General features: G+C 55.5%; 1 protein-coding gene across 1 annotated transcript in view; it reads right to left on the bottom strand.

The window, feature by feature from the left end:
• ANO1 (anoctamin 1) overlaps positions 1 to 17,305 on the bottom strand; it is a 51,930-nt gene that overhangs the window by 13,001 nt on the left and 21,624 nt on the right. The window contains exons 11-19 of the mRNA XM_049780898.1: positions 15,997 to 16,157; positions 13,300 to 13,382; positions 12,139 to 12,150; positions 11,604 to 11,675; positions 6,012 to 6,089; positions 4,713 to 4,787; positions 1,899 to 2,100; positions 1,680 to 1,791; positions 655 to 712 (exon numbers count right to left, since the gene is read on the bottom strand). Of these exons, the coding sequence (XP_049636855.1) occupies positions 655 to 712; positions 1,680 to 1,791; positions 1,899 to 2,100; positions 4,713 to 4,787; positions 6,012 to 6,089; positions 11,604 to 11,675; positions 12,139 to 12,150; positions 13,300 to 13,382; positions 15,997 to 16,157 (853 nt within the window). The remainder of the gene's footprint in view (positions 1 to 654; positions 713 to 1,679; positions 1,792 to 1,898; positions 2,101 to 4,712; positions 4,788 to 6,011; positions 6,090 to 11,603; positions 11,676 to 12,138; positions 12,151 to 13,299; positions 13,383 to 15,996; positions 16,158 to 17,305) is intronic.

The following is a 17,305-nucleotide window of genomic DNA, read 5'->3' as shown; positions in this document are numbered from 1 at the left end:
ATGCAAGGCTAATATCCCTGCTGTGATATTGCTTGGCCTCAGAAATGCTTGGTGGCACCTTTGTTCTGGACCTCCCTCCCAGGCACCCCACTCCCCGGTCCCCATATTCTGTCAAGGTTCCTGGTGTAATGGGGTGGGAGAAGGGGAGCTGGCTTGTGCAAAGGTCCTCTCTTGGAGCCCACCCATGCTCCTGCTCCCCCAGCCCCCATGCCACAGGCTGCGTCGTTGGAGACCCATACCCCTGTTTTCCATAAGCAGAGGGATCCTGAGACAGTCCACCAGGTGCCCCGAAGCACTGACAGACCCCCCCCCCCACAAAAGGTATTTTGGGCTGACAGAACCAGAACAATCTGGGGGTTGTGGGGTCAGTACTAAACAGCACCAGTCAGAGCCACTTTCTGTTGTTTTGGGGTCCCCAGGGGCCCCTTTCGTGTGAAAAACAACAATGAACTGGGAGTCTAACTCCCAGGATTCTTCCCCGCCAGAGGCAAAGGGCTCAGGTCCTGGGACCAGAGGAGACAGTGGGGTTTCAGGGACTCTCCTTCCTCGGTCCATGCCCATTTCGGACAGCTGGGGGCGGATGCGGGGTGCTGGGGTGCCTGTCTGCCCTGTCAACTGCTGGGCACAGAAGGGGTGAGAGCAAAGGCCACGTACCTCCTCCATCCGGAAGGAGCGGAAGATATATACATAGTCGCCCGGGCGTCCCACGAACCTGCAAGGATGGGGTGAGGCAGGGAGACATGCCAGGATCTCCGTGAGGGATGGTGAGGCAGATCTGGGGTCCCCAGTCAGAACCCAGCATGTTTTTCTCTCTCTGTGACTGTGCTCATGGCTTGTAGGCCCCCAAGGGGTTCAGGCCCTTCAGGAGGGTAGGGGAGCAGCCAACTCCCACCCTCAGTTTCTAGGGGGCTGCCAGGGGGTTTCTGTCCTTTCTGAGGGGCCCTGGACCCCATGGTGGTTTAGGGAACTCCAGAGGGCTCAGGGATTCTTTTTTTTTTTTTTTTGTTTTTTGGGCCACACCCGGCGGTGCTCAGGGGTTACTCCTGGCTGTCTGCTCAGACATAGCTCCTGGCAGGCACGGGGGACCATATGGGACACCGGGATTCGAACCAACCAGCTTTGGTCCTGGATTGGCTGCTTGCAAGGCAAACGCCGCTGTGCTATCTCTCCGGGCCCCGGATCAGGGATTCTGAGGTCTGTCCGGTCGACTGAGGCAGGAGAGGGGGCGCTGGTTCCTCTAAGCCAGGCATGCTTTAGGGAGTGCAAGAGTGTGGGAGCACGGGAGGCCATGTGGCCTCGCCACAGCTTGTAAGCCCTTCTGCGGGGTACCTAGTCAGGACTCAGCCCAGTCCTCAGGGGGAATCCTGGGGCCCAGCTAGGCTCCCTTGAGTCTCTGCTGCTTGGGGGGACTTGTCTCCCTCCTAGGGTCCCAGTGACCAGGAGTGCTCCTTCATGGAGTCCCAGAGATTGATAGTGCTCCCTCCTGGGGTCCCAATGACTGAGAGTTCTCTCTCCTGGGGTACCAATGACTAAAAGTGCTCCCTCCTTGGGTCTAGAGGTCGAGAGTGCTCCCTCAGGGGTTCCCAGTGATCCAGGGTCTTCTTTCCTGGTCCCTCTCCCTCCACTCAGGCACCCAAGGAACCAGCCCTCCTGGCAGTGGAACGAGGGTGCAGCCATACCGGCCTTTGAAGAAGGCCACGTAGAAAATGGGGGTGTAGGAGTTGACGAACTTGAGCAGGAAGGCCTTGAAGATGAGGCGCTCCTCGAAGCTCTTCTCTGTCTTCGGGACCTCTGTGGGATGGGACCTGTGAGTCACCGGGGACCCGGCTGGGGGCCCCACAAGCTGCTAAGGGCCTAGCCTTGAGTCCCTGTGCCCGAGAGGGGACAGAGGCACTGACCGATGGTGGTGAGCCAGCGGGCGACGCAGCCGTACACCTCATCCAACAGGATGATGACCACCAGGTTGATGATGACGGCCGTGGCCGTGACCGTGACCCGGATATTGGAGCGCACCGAGGGCGAGGAGTTCATGGCCAGGGCAGCGGCCGTGGAGATCCTGTAGATGATGACGCCCAGCACGATGGCGAAGGTCACGGCGATCTGCGGGAGGGGCGGAGCTGGGTTGGGTTCACCCCTGCAGGACACTGGGTCATGCTGGGACAGGTCTTGGCTAGGGGACTTGGCTCTGGGCGGAGAGCACCCTTCTGGGGTGGGGAGCAGGTTTGGGTGCTGATTTCTCCCACATGAACAGATGGATGCGTGAATGAATAAATGGGTGGGTGAATGGATGGGTGGACGGGTGGGTGGGAGGATATGTGGGTGGATGAATGTATGGTTGGGTGGATGAATGTATGGTTGGGTGGGTGAATGGATGGTTGGATGCATGGATGGATGGATTGATGGATGGTTTGGTCGATGGGTGGGTGGATGAATGGATAGGTGGGTGGGTGGGTGAGAGGGTGGTTGAATGGATGTTTGGGTGGGTAAATGAATGGATGGGTGGGTGGGTGGATGACAGATGGATGGATGGGTGGATGAATGGATGGTTGGGTGGGTGGATGGGTGGATGAATGGGTGGGTAAATGGACATGCAGGACACATTGTCCCCTAATGCTGCATGTACCCAGCTGCCTCCCTCTCCCTCCTTCCTGGTGCCTCTGTTCCCGACCCCACACTGTGTGGGGGTAGTGGGGGGAAGAGCTGGCAAGAAACTGTCCTTGGCTCGCTGGGCCAGCACTAGCCTTCCAGGGCTGCCAGCTGCAGCCCACAAAGTGACTCAGCACTGAAGACCGAATCCTGGACCTGGGGCCTTGCCACATACCGTGGAGGGCTCAGGAGCTGGGACATTGGGGCTTCCAAGGAAATCTCCCTCCTGCCAGGGATGGGCCCAGGGAGGTTTCCTAGGAAATTCTCTTCCTCCTGCCAGGGGATCCACCCAGGGAGGTTCCACTCTGGCCTCAGAGACACCCTGGGGGCCGAGCGTGGGGTGAGGCCGGATGAGGTGACTCAGGGAAGCTGGCATGATCCTCCAGTAGGGGGGGGGAGCACCCACGGCGGCTGCAGCTGGAGCACTGTGGGACTGTTTTGGAGCTGGATTGGTCTGCAAGGGGTTGTGGGCCTGGGACACGGACGCATGGGGCCCATCTGTTAGGACAGTGGCTCTCGAGAGCAGGTGACGGGACGGGGAGGGAAGGCCTAGCCTGGCCTCACATATAGGCAACCTGGGTTTAATCTCTGACACCCCAGAAGGTCCCTGAGCACTGCTAAGGGGGTGCTCTGAGCACTGTTAGGTGTGGCCCAAACCAATAACCAACCAGCCAACCAAACACACAGACAGACACACACCCACATACATGAATACATAGACACGCATACTCTCACAGACGTGCACTCAAAACAGACACACGCATGAGACACCGAGACACACGCGCCTGTACATACATCAAACACATTCACACAGACATGCATACACAGACAAACACACATGCGTAGTTGCATTTGCAGGCAATGCCGCACACACACAAATCACTTACACACACTCACACTCACAGCACTCAGAGGTGGACAAGCGTCCCCAGCTGCTTCCTGTCTGTGGCCCTTCTTGGACAGGTGAATGGGGGAGCGAGAGTCTTCTGGGCCTTGCAAGACCTGCCCCCCTACTTGACTCTGAATTATTCTTCATTTGGGGGATCACCGCTGGGGAACTGAGGGGCAGCTATCAGCTTGGGAGGGTCACCCTTACTGTTCGTTGCTGAGGCTCAAACCCTGGCTCTGAGCGGCTTCCTTCAGCCTCGACTCAAACTAAGGCCACTCAGGGGCATTTAGGGGTTTCCCCTGCCGGATCTGATATGGTCCTTCTCTGCAGGAGGAGCTGAGGGGTGTGAGTGGGACCATCCTTGTCCTTGTCTCCGCTGGGGGGTGACATCTGGGACCTATCAGATGGACCGAGTCCTCAATATGTCACACATAGGCCCAGTATGACTTCCCTTTTGCCCCATCAGGGGAGGCCCTGAGCCTTCTACTGACTTGGTGGCCAGGTTAGTGGCCCCCCCCCCAGACCCCCTGGCGAATACCAGTGGGACATGCCACAGCCTGGATTCTGCACTGGGCACTCAGGGGCACCAAGAAGCAGTTTATGGTGGCCTGGAAGGGGTGGGGACACAGACAGAACCGACCTCAGTCTCCCCAGACAGAAAGGAATAGGCAGCGTGAGGAGAGGACAGCATGATGCCATGCGCAGGTCCTCCACTGGGCCATATCGGGGTGTTGGACTCACCCAAACTCCTAAAGATTGGGTCGGCTCAGGGTCAGTGATAGGCAATGACCACAGAGAGGGCCAGAGCACTGACCACTGAGCACAGAGCCCATGTGGCCTACGGCTGAACTCCTGGCAGAGCCTGGGGGGATTCCTGAGCAGATGGAGGGGTTTTGGGGCCACCAAATAGGCAATATCATCCTGAGTGGAGCTTTGTTTTGGGGGGGATTTAGGTCACACCTCGAGGTGCTCAGAGGTTCCTCCTGGCTCTGTGCTCAGAAATGGCTCCTGGCAGGCTGGGCAGGGGGGACCATATGGATGCTGGAGATTGAACCCGGGTTGGCTGTGTGCAAGGCAAATGCCCTCTACACTATGCTCTCACTCCAGCCCCCAATGAAGCGTTCTTGGGCTCACAAGCAGTGCCCAGGGGACCCGCCAGGTGCCTTCCAGAATGTACCATGAAGAAGATGGAGACGAGGTTGGTGACGTAAGCCGGGAACCGATCTCTCCACGTCAGCTTCACCTTGTCCGTCTGACAAACACACAGAAGGGTCAGTAAAGCAGATGGGGTAGTGTCAAAAGCCAGGGGAGGGGGCACGGCAGGAAGGGGACAGGGGGCAAGGGGCAGAGCCAGGTGTGCTGCTGCTGCTCTGATTCCTTCACAAAGACCCCCTCTTTCATCCCCCCAGGGCCAGAGTGATAGCGCAGTGGTTAGGGCATCTGCCTTGTACAGGCCCAACCCAGGTTCAATCCCTGTCATCCCCGTAGGGTTCCTGATCACAGAGCCAGGAGAAAGCCCTGAGCATCGCTGGGTGTGGCTCCCCAAAAACAAAACAAAACAAAACAAAACATTAAAACAACAGAGCCGGACCCGGAGAGATAGCACAGAGGCATTTGCCTTGCAAGCAGCCGATCCAGGACCAAAGGTGCTTGGTTCGAATCCCGGTGTCCCATGTGGTCCCCCATGCCTGTCAGGAGCTATTTCTGAGCAGGCAGCCAGGAGTGACCCCTGAGCAACGCCGGGTGTGGCCCAAAAACCAAAAAAACAAAAACAAAAACAAAAAACAACAGAGCCCCTCGAAGAGGCCTTGAGGGGGCCTTGGAAGGTTCCAGAAGGTTCTGGGTGGTTCTGCCGAGGTGGGGAATCCCAGGGGCGCGGCCCACCTCCCTGCGGCCTGGCATGTCTGGAGTCTGGAGAAACAGTTCTGCCAAACCGCCTGTAGCCACTTTCGCTGCTCCCAGACCATAATAGTTATTTTCTCTTCACTCAGCGAGTTGGGACTCGCATCACAAGGCAGGTTGCAATGCTGCACTCAGGGGGCCGGGGGCCTCCAGGGACCTCGGGGAGGACTCAGGGAGGACCCAGGGAGGACCCAGAGGACCCGGAGGGTGCGGCTCCTGCACGGGGTCAGCTGGGTTTGGGGCCACCCTGGCTGACCTGGGGCTCTCCAGAGGGGGTGGCATCCAGAGGGCAAAGGCAGGTATCGGTCCAGGCTGCTCATTCCGGGAGGGGTGGCGGGTGGCATGCGTGCTCCGCACACTCAAGACTCAGCCCTCCCTGAGCCCCCCTCAAGCCACGCCCCCAGCTCTCATGCAGTGACCCCCCCTTTCCCCTCCCCTGCCTCCCTCACACACGGCTGGCACGCTGGGTGCAGGTCAGAGGCAAAGAGCCAGGGGTGACGGGCAGCAAGAAACGCGACAGGCTTGGCTGTGGAACTCGGGGTGCAAGTGCCGACGCACACCCAGAGACAAATACCAATTTCACCCCTGCCAGGGCCGTCCTAACCCTCCGCTGCCACTGGTTTGTGCCCTCCTCGGGGACATGACGGTGCTTCTGAGGGCAGATGAAGGAACAAGAGAGCAGTGTGGGGTGAGGTGTTAGGACTGGGGGACACTCGGGCCACTGTCAGCCGCTCCCACACTCCCCAAGTTCCTGGGCATCAACGAGGCTCAACAAACCACCTGAGATGGCACAGACCAAGCCCCAGAGATGCCAGAGATGCCCCAGGTGGCAGGAACACAGGGCACGGCTGTTATGTCCCCAGCAACTCACATGTGTACCCAGAGTGGACACCGAGGGCCGAGCCAGCCTCTCCCACTGTGGGGACAATGCATATGGTTGGGTCACTGGGAGTGAAGGAAGCAAGAGAAGAGGGTCCAGAGCGACAGCACAGTGGGGAGGACATTTGCCTCACACATGATAACCCAGTTTCGATCCCTAGCATCCTAGAGTGTCCCCCTGAGCACCGCCAGGGAGTAATTTCTGAGTGCAGAGCTGGAAAGAACCCTTGAGTGCTAGTCTGGGGTGTGGCCGAAAAACCAAAGTAAAAAGGAATCACTCCCGAAAGGCTTGGGGGACCCCATGGAATGCTGGAGATGGAACCTGGGTGGTCCGTGTGCAAGGCAGACACCCTCTCCCCCGTGCTCTCCTGTTGAATATGGCAGTTGGGCTTGGACACGGTCCCAGACACATCCCCTGCATGCCGGGTAAGACTTGGACCTTTGGGGGACCCAGGATAGTAGCCAAAGCAGGCCTACTGGTCTGTGAGGGGCCGGTGATAAAGCATCAGAGAAATACTGCCTGCTTTGTTTCTATTCCCTTCTTTTCCTTCCTTCCTTCCTTCCTTCCTTCCTTCCTTCCTTCCTTCCTTCCTTCCTTCCTTCCTTCCTTCCTTCCTTCCTTCCTTCCTTCCTTCCTTCCTTCCTTCCTTCCTTCCTTCCTTCCTTCCTTCCTTCCTTCCTTCCTTCCTTCCTTCCTTTCTTTCTTTCTTTTTCGGTTTGTTTTGTTTTTGGGCCACACCCGGCGATGCTCAGGGGTTACTCCTGGCTGTCTGCTCAGAAATAGCTCCTGGCAGGCATGGGGGACCATATGGGACACCGGAATTTGAACCAACCACCTTTGGTTCTGGATCGGCTGCTTGCAAGGCAAACGCCGCTGTGCTATCTCTCCGGACCCTCTTTTTTTTCTTTCATTTTTGGGCCACACCTAGTGACGCTCAGGGGTTACTCCTAGCTCTGCACTCCTGGCTTGGGGAACTATACGGGAAGCCTGGGGATCGAACCGTGGTTCATCCTAGATTAGTGCGTGCAAGGCAGAAGCCCTACCACTTGTGTCACTGCTTGAGCCCCATCCCTTTTCTTTTTTAAACATTTATTTATTTATTTATTTATTCATTTATTTATTTTGGTTTTGAGGCCACATCCTGCAGCATTCAGGGGTTCCCCCTGGCTCTGTGCTCAGAAATAGCTCTGGCAAGAACCTGTCAGGAGCGATTCCAGAGCATAGAGCCTGGAGTAACCCCTGAGCACTGCCGGATGTGACCCAAGAAAACAAACAAACAAACAAAAAAGAAATCACTCTGGCAGGCTTGGGAGACCTTATGGGATACCGGGAAGCCGGAATCAAGCCTAGGTCCGTTCTGGGTTAGCTGTGTGCAAGGCAAATGCCCTACTGCTGTGCTATTGCTCCAGCCCCTTTATTCCCTTTTCTTCTCTATTGAACCCAGGCCTTCCCTGGCCATCTCTGGCCGAGGAATCTCTCTCTCTCTCCCTTTCTCTGAAACCCCTGTGTGCTGACAGCAGGTTTCAGACTCTAGGAGGAATAAAAAAGATATTTGCTTTCTCTCCCTTCCTTTCTGTCTCTCTGTCTCTGTCTGTCTCTGTCTCTGTCTCTCTCTTTCTCTCTCTCTCTCAGTCCTGGGTGGCAGTTGCTACACTTTCACTCTGGCCCCCCCAGGTCCCTTCTGTCTCTTTTTTTTGTTTGTTTGTTTTTTTTTGTTTGTTTTTGGGCCACACCCGTTTGATGCTCAGGGGTTACTCCTGGCTATGCACTCAGAAATTGCCCCTGGCTTGGGGGGACCATATGGGACACCGGGGGATCGAACCACGGTCCGTCCTACGCTAGCGCTTGCAAGGCAAACACCTTACCTCTAGCGCCACCTTCCCGGCCCCTCCCTTCTGTCTCTTACACTGAAAAAATGACTTGTGGGGACTGGAGAGATAGCACAGCGGTAGGGCGTTTGCCTTGCATGCAGCTGACCTAGGATGGACCATGGTTTGATCCCCTGGTGTTCTATATGGTCCCCCAAGCCAGGAGCGATTTCTGAGCAGAGAACCATAAGACACCCTGAGTGCCACCAGGTGTGGCCCCAAAACAAAACAAAACAAAATAAAAAAAGGGACTCGTCTGCCTCCAGTGAGACCAAACTCTGGATTCTGCCCCCCAGAAGGATGACCCGAGAGGGTGAAGGGCAGAATGGGGGTCCGGTGGACGACAGGTGCTGTGAGGTTGGGGCTGGTGGGCATCACTGCACCCCTAAAACATGCACTCACATGCATAAATCCAGGATGCCTCAAGAAGACGAGATGGACCCTTTGGGTTTGGGGCAAGAACTCACTGCCCTGGGGCAGTCTCTGTAGCCTGAAGGGAGCTTCAGGGGTGGCTGGGTCCAGGGGGATTTCAGGGGATCTCCCCTGCTACCCTCCTCTGATCAAGCATATCCATGAAACAGGAAGCAGAGCTCAGGAGGTGGGTCCCAGTTCTGAGTGTGCAGAGGGGAGTACCACCCAGGAGCACCATCTAGGGAGCCATTTTCACATCTTCCACTCTCCGGGAGGGGCCCAGACCCATGCGTTTCCTTCTAGGGCGCATCATGCCATGTTCTTTCCACTCACAGACTTTCCAAGTGCCTCTTGGGGCCAGCCGAGTCTCGGTGGGACCCCAAAGAAGCAGGGTTTGGGAGAAAGGAAGAAACTTGTCCCTGCTCACGGCAAGGCCACACCATCGCTCATCCTCAGCATTTGAACCAAGCAAGAACCCACCAGCCATGCCTGGTGGACAAAACCTTTTTTTCCTCATTACCCAAAACTGGTGTGTGGGCCCTAGATGCTTGGGGACGCTTGGAAAGGTCCCTTCATGCTGTCACTGGGTTGCATTTCTGAGATGGGCTCCAGGGTGAGAGGAGGAAGTGGAGGAGATGCGAATGATCCTGCCCACCTGGGTGCTAAACCCGGCCCTTTGCTTGTCTTTATAAATAAAGTTTTATTGGCAGCAGCCAGGCTCATTACTTGCTGCCTCAGCTCTGCAGAGCGGAGAGCAGTAGTTTCTAAGTGCCAGTCCTTGGAAGGTATTGCCGCTTCCAGGTAGCCTGTCTGGGTAACACAGCCATGCTGAGATCAACACCCTCAGCAGACATAGGCTTTTGGTCCCCTTTTGGTCCCCAATAAGACTCCCCTTGGAGTCACCAGCCAACTTGTCCCCATTTCCCTGGCCAGAGGAGTAAAGAGGATAGAGCACTGGGTGAAAGTCTTCTCTCTTGGGTGCTGTGTTGGGGTCAGCCCAGTTGGCACCACGGAATCTATGTCATGAAATCCAAACCACAGCACATGTGCCGGAAACCACCATGGAACCCGCCATGGGATACACTTGGGAGCCCACCTTGGGACCCACATCATAGGGTCTACATCACAAAATCCAAGCCATAAAATGTGGACCACGGAGCCCACCACGGGACATGCAGCACGGAGCTACACTGTAAGTTGAACCTAAATAGAGAAAAACCTAAACAAAGGTGTTCCCCCATCTTCACTTCCCAATAACCTTCTATTCGTTTGAGATGGAAAAGCAAACTGGAGAGTTGCTTTTATCTCTGACTCGACCTTTCCCCTCCTGGGGTTGGGAGTTGGTTTGAAGAAAGAAATGGAGTTTTTTGGGCTGGAGCGATAGCACAGTGGTAGGGAGTTTGCCTTGCACATGGTTGAACCAGAATGGACCTGGGTTCGATCCCTGGCATCCATATGGTCCCCCAAGCCTGACAAGAGCAATTTCTGAGCCCAGATCCAGGAGTAACCCCTGAGCACCACTGAATGTGGCCCCAAACCAAAATGAAAATAAATAAAAGAAAGGAATCTGGCTTTGGGCTGGGCAGAGAACACAGGGCAGAGAGAGGCTACGAGGCAAAAAGCAGGCTGACTCCAATGACTCTCCTGATTGACTTTGTATTACAGTATTTTCTGGCATATAAGACGACTTTTGAAACAAAAAAAAAAGTCAACCAAAAATCGGGGGTCGTCTTATATGCCAAGTATGTCCCGAAAAATGTTTCAATATGCCGCTAAACGAAAATTGTCTGAATATTGCCACAAAACGAATTTTCCAACTTGATCCTGCACCAATCACTGCCAGGCTGCTTGGACTGCCTCTCTGACTCAGCCAACCCAAGCAGGCTTTTGATGCATGCAAATTCGACAATGTTCTGGACCCAAATCTACGCTGTCAAAAGCCTGCTCAGATTGGCCAGAGTCAGAGAGGAAGTCTATGACAGTAGAACCTTTGAACCTTTGCTTGTTGTGATTGGCTCATGCAGCACAGGAATGTTCTGTCTGATACAGCGAATATAGGCCTAAACCTATGTTTTAACTGCAAAATTAGGGGGTCATCTTATACTCCCAGTCGTCTTATATGCCAGCAAATACGGTAATTTTTCACTGATGCATCTAACCATAAGACGCACATAGTTTTTAGATGAGAAAAGCTAGAAAAAAAATTTTTTTTTTTTTTTTTTTTTTTGGTTTTTGGGCCACACCCGGCGGTGCTCAGGGGTTACTCCTGGCTGTCTGCTCAGAAATAGCTCCTGGCAGGCACGGGGAACCATATGGGACACCGGGGTTCAAACCAACCACCTTTGGTCCTGGATTGGCTGCTTGCAAGGCAAACGCCACTGTGCTATCTCTTCGGGCCCATAGAAAAAAATATTCTAAAGCAAATGATGCAATGCAAGACTCCAGGAGACTGGGAACAACCAGCCTGCCAAGCTGAAGTATATTTACAACACGCCAGTCCACAGATGGTTAAACATGCTTATCTAACTTCTTTTCATATCAGAAAGTTAAAAAAAAAAAACATATTTTGAAATACTTAGGCTTCAGCTGTAGGCGGCATTTGCTCCATAAGACACACAGACATTTTCCCACATCTTTTTTTTTTTGGTAAAAAGCACTCTTATGGTATGAAAAAGACAGTATTTCTCCACTGCTACCCTATTTTGTCAGACACATCAGCCCAAGGTGTTAGAAACACGGTGCCTGGGGTAGTCTCGCCATTCATGGCTATTTTTATTTTAAACTATGCCACGAAATCACACCACGGAATCTATACCATGGAATCTAAACATGGAATGTACATCAGAGAATCTACATTGCAGGACCCATACTACATATCTACACCGTGGAATCCAGACCATAGAATCTACAGAACACACCTCACACCACTGGACTGATACCATGAACACCTATCCCATGGGACCCCATTTCTGTGGCTGATGGGACGTCCTCCGGCAAGGAGACTCACCTCCTTGTTTTTTGTCTCTTTTCGAAGCGACTTCTCCAGCACTCGGGCTTCGTACTCAGCTCGGGGATGGTCCTAGGGAGACAGGCCAGGGACTGGTAAGTGGGGGCTGCTCCTCCCACAGCCGCCCTTCACCTTGAACCCCTGGGGCGGCCAGCTCACCGTGGGCTGAGGGCAGCGCTTTCAAGTTTGACCTCCCGGGACCTGGGCCTGGGTGTCCCTCCACCCGCACTGGGAACCCCAGAATCCGGAGGCAGAACTGCCTCTGTCTGTGACCCCCCCCCCCAAGGCGTGAGCTGGCCCCCCGAGAACTGTCAGAGAAGAAGAGCACAGTAAGCAGAAGTAGTGAGGCCCGAGCCCAGCCGTCAGCAAGTGGCACTGGAAAGGTAATGGGGGTTACGAGGGGGACAGTGCGGAGGGGGGAAGCTGAACCCCGCGCTCTCTCGGCCAGGGCAGAAAAAGAGGTGAGACAGGTGCCAGAGGGGGGCCCTCTCCCAGGAGACAGGCGGGGGACAGAGGAGAGACGAAAACTCCAAACCTTGACGGCCTCCTTCAGGGACCCCGAAATGTGGGAACAAAGACAAAAAGCTTTGGTTACTTCTGGGTTGCTCCCACTTTATGAGTTTGGGGGTTCTGAGGGGATCAGGACTCAGGGACCCCCCCATACTCAGGGCTTTTAGAGCTCATTTGAGCTTCCTGGTACCCCTCAGACTCAGGCTCCTCTGCTCTGAGCAGTCACTCAAAATGCACCTCCCAGGGCCAGAGCCACACAGCACAGCGGGAAGGGAGTTCGCCTTGCATGCAGCAGAGCTGGGTTTGATCCTCAGCATCCCACAGGGGCCCCCGAGCCTGCCAGGAGTGATTCCTGAGCACAGAGCCAGGAGGAACCCCTGAGCAGGGATGAGGGGGAACCTTGGCAGAGCCCCATGGCCCAGGAGAACCCACAGCGTTAGTTCCCATGGGCAAGGTGAAGTCGCAGCCTGGCGCAAACTCAGGGCCAGGTGCCTTCTGGTCACCCCGAGCAGCCAATCCCCGCTGCGTCCTAGTCTGCCAGCCTTGCAGTTGGCACACAGTGGGCTGAGAGTGGGTACCGAACAGGACCCACAGGGAGGCACAGACAGCAAAGACGGGGGCTTGTCTGGAAACAAATGATGTTCCCCGAATGAGCAGGCTCCAAAATGAACTTGCCTCTCCTCCACGCTGAGGGCACGCTTGTCCCCTCTTGTTTTGGGGCTCACCCCTGGCTCTGAGGTGTGGGGCCAGGGCCATTGGCATGGAAGTGCCCTGACTTTGTCCTGCCTCTCCAGCACCCTCTTTCCCTGGGACACCCTCCCTGAGGGGCTGCAGAAGCTAACCAGGGTATCATAGAGGTGCCATCTTGAAACCCCTTCTCCTTGGGAGGCAGAGATCCCAACACATCTGAGCATTTCTGGGGCACTGAAATGAGCTTTGGGCACCAGGATCTGATGCCAGGAGGTGTACTCAGTGTCGTGGGGTCCCCCCGCCTGGGTCTGGAGTCAGGTTGAACCCAGGGCTTGACCCGGCTGTGGGAGGTGAACCTCAAAGTCATGAAATAACACAGGATCACCCGGCTGCCACAGTGATGCCCGCTCCGGGAACATGGGGTGCAGCTGGGGGTCGCTCAGGGCTGTGACAGGGACAGGGACTTGGTGGGATGCCCCACCCACTAATGACTCACCTCCTCCTCCTCGAAGCCCGTGAGGTCCCAGTGGTAGTTGAGCCTCATCTGTTTCCGCTTCCAGTGCTCCATGAAGGTGGCAGCTGTGGGGAAACCAAGGCATGGGTAGGCTAGGCCCTCCTGGTATCCTCCACTTGCCTCCAGACCCCTAGCTCCCCAGGGTGAGGGTGTCTGAAGCTGAGAGGTGGGTTGACCAATGTGAGCCAAACTCACCAGCCTGCGGATCTGGGTTCTAAGAAGAATTCATACCACTTTGATTCAGAAAGAAACCTGCTTCGACACCACTGCCCGGCCACACTGCCATCCATGGCTAGCCCTGACCAGGGTTGAGCGAGCCCTTCTGGGGTACAGGGTGGGAGCTTGGTCCTTGGTGATTTGGATCCAGCCCAACTCTCACCCTGCCAGGTGCTCAGAGAGTGGAATTCAGGCCTGGCTCAGTGCAAGGCCTTTTGGGGGGTCGGGAGGGTCCCCCAAAGCTGTCCATGGCACAAGATGGCAACAGCTGTTCTGTGCTTGTCCCCTTCAACCTTTCCCAGTGAAAAAACTTGCTTTTAGGGGCCACACTTGGTGGTGCTCAGGGTTGACTCCCAACTCTGTGATCAGTGCTGACACCCAGCTCTGTGCTTAGAACTGACTCTTGGTTCTGTGCTCGTGGCTGACTCCTGGCCTCCTGGACCAAGTGCTGGCGATCTAACGCAGGTCCACAGTCTGAGGCAAGTGACTCCCCAGCTGTGCTATCACTCTGACCTAGGGAGCCCCTTTCAAGCCTCTCCCTGGGTCCTGCCTCTGCACCCCACTGGTCTGTCCTCGCAGAAGGGAGGGGTTGGGATGAGGGCCCTGCAGGAATCTAGGTCCTGGAGCCAGGAAAGCACACGGGACAGTGTCTGCAGGTCCCCAAGCAGGGGAGGGGGACTCGAGCACAGCCATGAGCCTCCAAGGCCCGGGCTGCCTCTATGTACCAAGCCAGCCTCCCCAGCCCAGTGACAGCACATGGGACAACGCAGGACATGCCAGGAAGGGGAGGTGACAATGCCAGTAGGTGACAGTCACAGGTGACAGGAGGGTGAGGAAATGGCACAAGAAGTGACAGGAGTGAAGTGAAAGGAGCATGAGATCATCAGAGTGTGTGGTGACAGGCATCTGAGGTGATACATGAAGGGGATGGCAGAGAGCCAGCCCAAGGAGGGTCCCTCAGGCTCCCCACACAGAGCTGTCTAGGGATTGGGAGCAAAAGGTGGGCAGAGGGGCCGGGAAGGTGGCGCTAGAGGTAAGTTGTCTGCCTTGCAAGCACTAGCGTAGGACGAACTGCGGTTCAATCCCCCGGCGTCCCATATGGTCCCCCCAAGCCAGGGGCGATTTCTGAGCACATAGCCAGGAGTAACCCCTGAGCGTCAAACGGGTGAGGCCCAAAAACCAAAAAAAAAAAAAAAAAAAAAAAAAAAAAAGGTGGGCAGAGTGATAGCCCAGAGGTAGGGCATTTGCCTTGCAAATGGCCAATCCAGAATGAGCCTTGGTTTGATCCCCAGTGTCCCATATGGTCCCCCAAGCCAGGAGTGATTTCTGAGCCCAGAGCCAGGAGTAACCCCTGAGCGTCATCAGGTGTGGCCCAAAAACCAAAAAAAAAAAAAAAAAAAAAAAAAAAAGGTGTGGGAGACCAGAAGAAAAGGGGGATTGGGGGCCCTCTGAATGGTGGATTCTGGGGTGTCCTATATAAGACATTCAGGGCTGCAAACAGCTTGTGGGGATCATCCCTCCTCCGTTTGGGGCCCCAGCACTCCACCAGCCCATGGGCGAGGCAGTCCCTGGCCCCTGTGAGGAGCAAGCAAGGGGTTCTCCTTGCTTCCCACTTCCCTCACACTTCATTAAACACGCAGAGCTAAGGGCCTGGCTCCCTGTGCCAAGACCTCCCTGGTACCCCACTATTTCTCCACAGGGTCCCACTGCCACAGTCGGCTCCCACCCCTTCCCCACTCCATGTCAAAACTCCACTCAAAGTGCCTCTTCTGAGAAGCCCTCCTGAGCTTCATCCACTCCTTCACCTCCCCTCCCTGTGCCTGCAAGCAGGGTAGAGATGGGGCATCCCAGTAGAGGGCACAGCCTATGGGAAGGAGGCAGCCACCCCACCTGCTAACCCCGACATGACACAGGTGGAGAAATATGCCTCCTTCCAGCCTCCCACACCCTCGAACAGGAAGGAAGTTCAGGTGAGGGGCAGGCTGGGGCTTCCCGGAGTAGGTGGCGCCACGTTTGTGGGGGCAGAGGTGCCCAGTGCCCCAGAGAGTCATGGTTCTGAGTCGTCTCGATCCTCGCCCCAGAACTGTGAGGCAAGTGGATGCAGGAAGAGTCAGGGGGGTTCCAGGTGGTCCGCCCTGCCCGGTCCCATAGAGAGACACTCAGGATTGGGGTGGGGTTTTTCTTTTCTTTTCCTTTTTTTTTTTTGGTTTTTGGGTCACACCCGGTGGTGCTCAGGGGTTACTCCTGGCTGTCTGCTCAGAAACAGCTCCTGGCAGGCACGGGGGACCATATGGGACACCGGGATTCGAACCAACCACCTTTGGTCCTGGATTGGCTGCTTGCAAGGCAAACGCCGCTGTGCTATCTCTCCGGGCCCTGGGGTGGGGTTTTCCCCCCTTCCTCCTGCTCCCAAGAAGTGCTCCCTGCCGGCCCACCCCTCATGCGCCAGGTGCATTTGCTCACCCCATAGGGCCATGAAGACGGAGAAGAAGACGGTGGCGGGATTGTCGAAGAGGTGGCTGGCGCGGGCCGTGGCGCAGGCCGAGCTCATCTTCCAGTAGCTACAGGTCTTGTCGCAGAGGGGACACATGGTGATGTTGTGGCTGTCGTCGCACATCTCCATGCTGCGGACACACGGGGCGGGGCAGATGCGTGCTTTGCATGTGCATTTGTGCATATGTGTATGAGTACATACGTGAATACAGAGGTGTGTGTCTGTGTGACTGTGTGTACAGGGAATGTGTGAGTGTCTATGTCTGAATGCTGCATATGAACATAACAGTGTGAGTGTGGGTCTGTGTGTATATGATATTTTTTTTTTGGTTTATGATTTTTCAGGCCATACCAGAGGCGATCAGGGGTTACTCCTGGCTCTGTGCTCAGAAATTGCTCCCGGCAGGCTTGCGGGGGGGACCAAATGGGATGCCCAGGATTGAACCTGGGTACATGCTGGGTTGGCCACATGCAAGGCAAATGCCCACCGTTGTGCTATCTCTCCAGCCCCAACTATGTATATATGAAATATATGAATGTGTGTATAAGTCTGTATGACTGTATGTTTGTGTCTCGCTGGGAATCGGGCCCAGCAACCTCACGTGAATAACGAACTTGACCTTCTGCTCGGTTTGGGGTTTACCAGGGCAGTGCTCGGGTTCCTCCTGGCTCTGTGCTCCGGTATTTAGGAAACCACAGGGTGTCAGGGGTTGGACCTTAGCCTGCTGAGCTAATTCTTTTTTTAATTTTTGTTTTTGGGCCACTCCCTGCAGCAATCAGGGATTACTCCTGACTCTGTGCTCAAAAATTGCTTCTGGCGGGCTCAGGGGACCCCAATCGGATGCCGAGGATTGAACCTGGATGGGCTGCATTTAAATAAATGCCCTACCTGCTGTGCTATCATTCTGGTCACATCCAAAATTCTTTTTTTTTTTTTTTTTGGTTTTTGGGCCACACCCGGTAACGCTCAGGAGTTACTCCTGGCTATGCGCTCAGAAGTTGCTCCTGGCTTGGGGGACCATATGGGACACCGGGGGATTGAACCGAGGTCCATCCAAGGCTAGCACAGGCAAGGCAGGCACCTTACCTCTAGCGCCACCGCCCGGCCCCTGAAATTCTTAATGAATTTATGGGGGGGGCACATATGAGAACCAGGGGACCTCTAGGCTTGGAGCTTGGGGACCAGCTTCGGGGACTTACAGTCTGGTGGGCAGTGAGGGGAGGAGCCCAGGATGGGAGGAAGGCTCAGCCACATAGCAGGGCACCAGCCTGACCTGCC

Source organism: Suncus etruscus, chromosome 9 (assembly GCF_024139225.1).
Source record: "Suncus etruscus isolate mSunEtr1 chromosome 9, mSunEtr1.pri.cur, whole genome shotgun sequence".
NCBI lineage: Eukaryota > Metazoa > Chordata > Mammalia > Eulipotyphla > Soricidae > Suncus > Suncus etruscus.
The sequence above is the reverse complement of the archived record's forward strand: the minus strand, read 5'-3'. Positions and strand labels throughout refer to the sequence as shown.